Below are 3856 nucleotides of genomic sequence, written 5' to 3'. Positions count from 1 at the left end.
CTTGTCGACGAGGAGATACAGCGTCCTCAAAGCCTTGCCGAAATTCTCTCTGTGGTGAACAATGAGCGGAGATTTATAGTCTGTTGGTTTTCACAATGAGCCACATGCACAGAACCCGATCTGGAACATAGCGTTACCGAACTGGCCCAAAAATAGAATGACAGAACAAGAGCGAAAGCAAAATACTAATGGCGAGCCAAAGTCCTAATTGCCTCCAGATTCTCTGTGAATCTCAAGAGCTCGTGGCATGTAGAAGCTCGCTGCACAGCCGGCTGAATTTTCCATAGTACCTGAGACAGCTCGTGAAAAATACTCTCATTTGCCATCAGTTCAAGAGCTACTCCTTTGGCTGCACATGACATGTATAGGCTGCTGGTGCTCATTTAATCTAGAAGGAGTATATAATAAACGATTGATTCCAGTTACGCAACAGAGCCGCAAAATACGTTTACTTCATTAGATGACTGGCCGATTCACTCAGTACACTGCCACTAATGCAATATAGGATGCACTTCAGCACGGGTACATTCATCCGGACCGGCCGCCTCTCAAAGGACGAGTTGTTGTGACACAGACGAGCAGGAGAGAGCTCGGTTTCCTGAGTGAGGGGCAAACAAAAGGGGGGAGACACTGTGTTTACTGTCTCTGCTATTCGAGCTGTGGTGATTCTGGGCTTTCCAAAGGCCTGGGCTGCTGCAGATCCATGGAGCCAGGCCTGGTCTGCACACCAGGGAAGCCACAACATCTCCAGTTACACACAGGCTTCGCTGGACTGGCTGCCAATCCGTCTGAGGGGAAACGCTGCGAGGACAAACTGTTTTTCCCCTCGCAGCTCTCACTCCACCAGCACCACGCAGTATATATTATGACCTCACTGTCATTAGCGGTCACCCCGAATCGTACTTCCCAACACTGGAGCTTGCTTTTAGAAGGTTCTTCTCTCTAAAGCGCTCTGAACACCCGACTGGATGGGCCTTTGTTTCAATGCAATTCGATCACAATCACATATCTTTTTTTATAAACATGAGCGAGTCTCACAGAGCTGGGAACAAAGACACGCACGGCGGTGTTGTGAGGATGCTCGGCCTGTAGCGGTGCCGGTTTCAAACAATGGAAGGTTGATTTTTTTTGCGAGGACGGGCTTTGTTTGTTTGCTCTGAAACTCAGATGACAGGGATTTTATTTTTTGTTGCAGAGCTATTGTTTCAGCATCCGAAAATGAAAATCACCCCATGTGCTGCTGCAGTTGCTTGCTCAGATTTTCAACGAGTATACATCTGCAGAGTATGCAGACTCAAAAGTACAACTGTTTGTGCCTTAAGTGGGTGTGGAGAACAAAGTATCCCTTTTTGAGTGCATTGTACTGTTGTTGGAAAGCATCGTCTTAACAGCAAAAACATGCTGCACTTCAAATTAATTCATTTAGTTTCATTCAAATGCTCAGAACTCATCTACAATAATGATCAATAACTCAAACCTGTAAAAGCACTATGTAGTTCAAGTGGCCAGTTATTTCAGTGGATGTTGATTTCTGCTGTCCTGCCTGCCGCCTCTCAGCGGCGGGCGTCCATACGGTATAGATGCCACAAGTTTCCCATCATGGGTATCTCATTTTTGAATGAATCTCCTGTCCTGTGACAGCATGCTTACGTCAATCCGCAGAAGGAGCGGCTCACTCACAGCCGATGGAAAAAGAAAGACAGTGTGTCAGTGTGTTGTATTATGTAAACATAAGGTTTATTGCAAATGTGCAGTTGTATCCATACACCATAGTGAACACCTGCGGATACAGTACAGCAACAATACCGTTATCTTTACAAAACCAATAGAAACTTTAGCACTAGCTAACAAGACTTCTCCCTGCGATGTTTTTTTTTTTTTTTTTTTTTTTTTTTTGTTGTACACATGGTCCTGGTTTTTCTTGGCTCCGGCTGTTTTGAAAAGTCTAAGGCGAAGTCTTTGGTAGCTAGAAAAAACAACAGAGCTTTTTTTGTTGTTGTTGTTGTTTTTGGGTTTTTTTTTTTTTTTTTGGAAATGTGTTCCTCTCTTACTACAGAACAGGCACTGTTGTCATGCCATTGTATTCAAGTTGGCATCCGAGCGTCTCTCAGCAGATCACACTGCGCGACGCCGCGGTAAATCGGGAGTGCACGTGCAGCGAGAGACGCGAGCAGCGCCCGCCTCGCTCACCCTCTCCACTACACTAACCTCGGGACGTCTTCAACTCTACGTACATCTCGTTATGTTCTTACTTTCAAGAGCTAGGCAAACAGAGGGGCCAGATATGCCCGCCCCCTCCCCCAACCCCCCCGGTATAAAAACAAAATCATCTTTACAGAACAATGTACAAGGCTCCTATTTTACAAACAGCTGATTTTTTTTTTTTCAGAATCACAAACAAAAACAAAAAAAAAGATATAGCAGGATTCTTTTTCCCCCCATAAGCAGCAAGCCCCAACTGCAGACAATACAAGTGTTGCATGTTACAAATCATAACAGCAGACTGATTAGAGTCTACCGCGGCAGTTCCCCAGCTCCTATACGCTATACTGCATTAACCTCCACCTCTGTTGCCCTGTTAATTATTTGTTATGCTTAAATGTACATGAACATATGAGCAATACACTGTGGGTACAGAAAAGTCCTCAATATGCAGCTGAAGCTTATTAGATGTGAATCCACAAAGCTTGTATTCAGAACAGATAATCCACATGATGGGGCTCTTTCTGTTGAGACATGGAGGACCGTCTCAGGTGGGTCTCCTCTGGGTGGTGGGTGGGATGAGTGCCCACCCCCCATTCCAAGACAGCACCTACAGGGCCAGCCCTATCACACCTCCTCGCCCCCTCTCTGGAGCGAAGGGTGCTTGCTGGTAGGGTACGGCTAGGGCAGGGAAAGCTCCCCTCTGTCTGAAAGCAAGCGCTCCCTGGTGCACAGCGGGCCCTCACTCTTAGCGCTTTTGTCTACACAACAGAGACTAGAACAAAGAGTATAACAGTGTCAGAGGACGGGACTGGGACCGCACCAGTCGGAGCGTCTGAAAAGTCTTGTGTTGTGCTTTTCAATGTCAACAGTTGTTATGTGTCTCATCGATCAGTTACAGCCCCGATGCTTCTCCTCCGTCAAATCCTCGGCGATTCGGAGGAGGGTTCTCGGCGGCGGCGATGATTTCTTAACGCTTTCGTCAAAAAAAGGAGGTCCATTACTGTGAAGAGGCAGTGGCTCTGCCCGCCCCAAGGCAGAGCCACTTACACGGCAGAGCCAGTGCTGAGGGTGCAGGACTGCGGCTGCTGCGGCTTGTGCTGGTTGTGGTGGTCCGGGGTCACCTGGGTGGGCTGGTTGTCCAGGGGTAGCAGCACATCTGTCGGGATGCGAGACTGGAACTTCTCCAGCTGCTCCGGACTGGCCAGGTTCTTCAGGAGGTTGTTCTCCCTCTCCAGCTGGTTGTTCTTCTCCGCCAGCTCCTTGATCTGCTCTTTGAGGATCTCCACCTCCTCGCGCACGGCGTACATCAGGTGGTTCTTGACAAGATCCTGCCACGGGAAAGAACGAGAACAAAGCGGATTTAGATAAACTTAGAACGGCACAGCGCATCCCGTTCTCACGGAGATGTGCTGAGGGCGATTTTTCCATCAGATGATGTCTGTGACGCATGTCTGTAAATACTGCTGGGGAGCTTATGATTACTCCATTACTTAACATGGCCTGCGCCAATAAACAAACATGCCGCATCTTTGACTACAGGATGTTCTTGGTTACTCAGAATGTTCTCTCTTACTCTTTTTTAGACTTCCTGCAGCACAGAGATGTTTGTCACGTGTATTAAGCATGCTGCAGCCCATGCTGCATTCACATG

At 47.6% G+C, this 3856-nt stretch overlaps 1 protein-coding gene across 2 annotated transcripts in view; it reads right to left on the bottom strand.

Annotated features, from left to right (window-relative positions):
* Positions 1 to 1868: 1868 nt before the first annotated feature.
* Positions 1869 to 3856, bottom strand: part of tsc22d3 (TSC22 domain family, member 3) — a 44286-nt gene continuing 42298 nt past the window's right edge. For both annotated transcript variants that reach the window (XM_030061662.1, XM_030061665.1), the window contains exon 3: positions 1869 to 3533. In XM_030061662.1, the coding sequence (XP_029917522.1) occupies positions 3249 to 3533 (285 nt within the window). In that variant the 3' untranslated portion in view covers positions 1869 to 3248. The remainder of the gene's footprint in view (positions 3534 to 3856) is intronic.

This window comes from Myripristis murdjan, chromosome 10 (assembly GCF_902150065.1).
Source record: "Myripristis murdjan chromosome 10, fMyrMur1.1, whole genome shotgun sequence".
Classification (NCBI taxonomy): domain Eukaryota; kingdom Metazoa; phylum Chordata; class Actinopteri; order Holocentriformes; family Holocentridae; genus Myripristis; species Myripristis murdjan.
The sequence above is the reverse complement of the archived record's forward strand: the minus strand, read 5'-3'. Positions and strand labels throughout refer to the sequence as shown.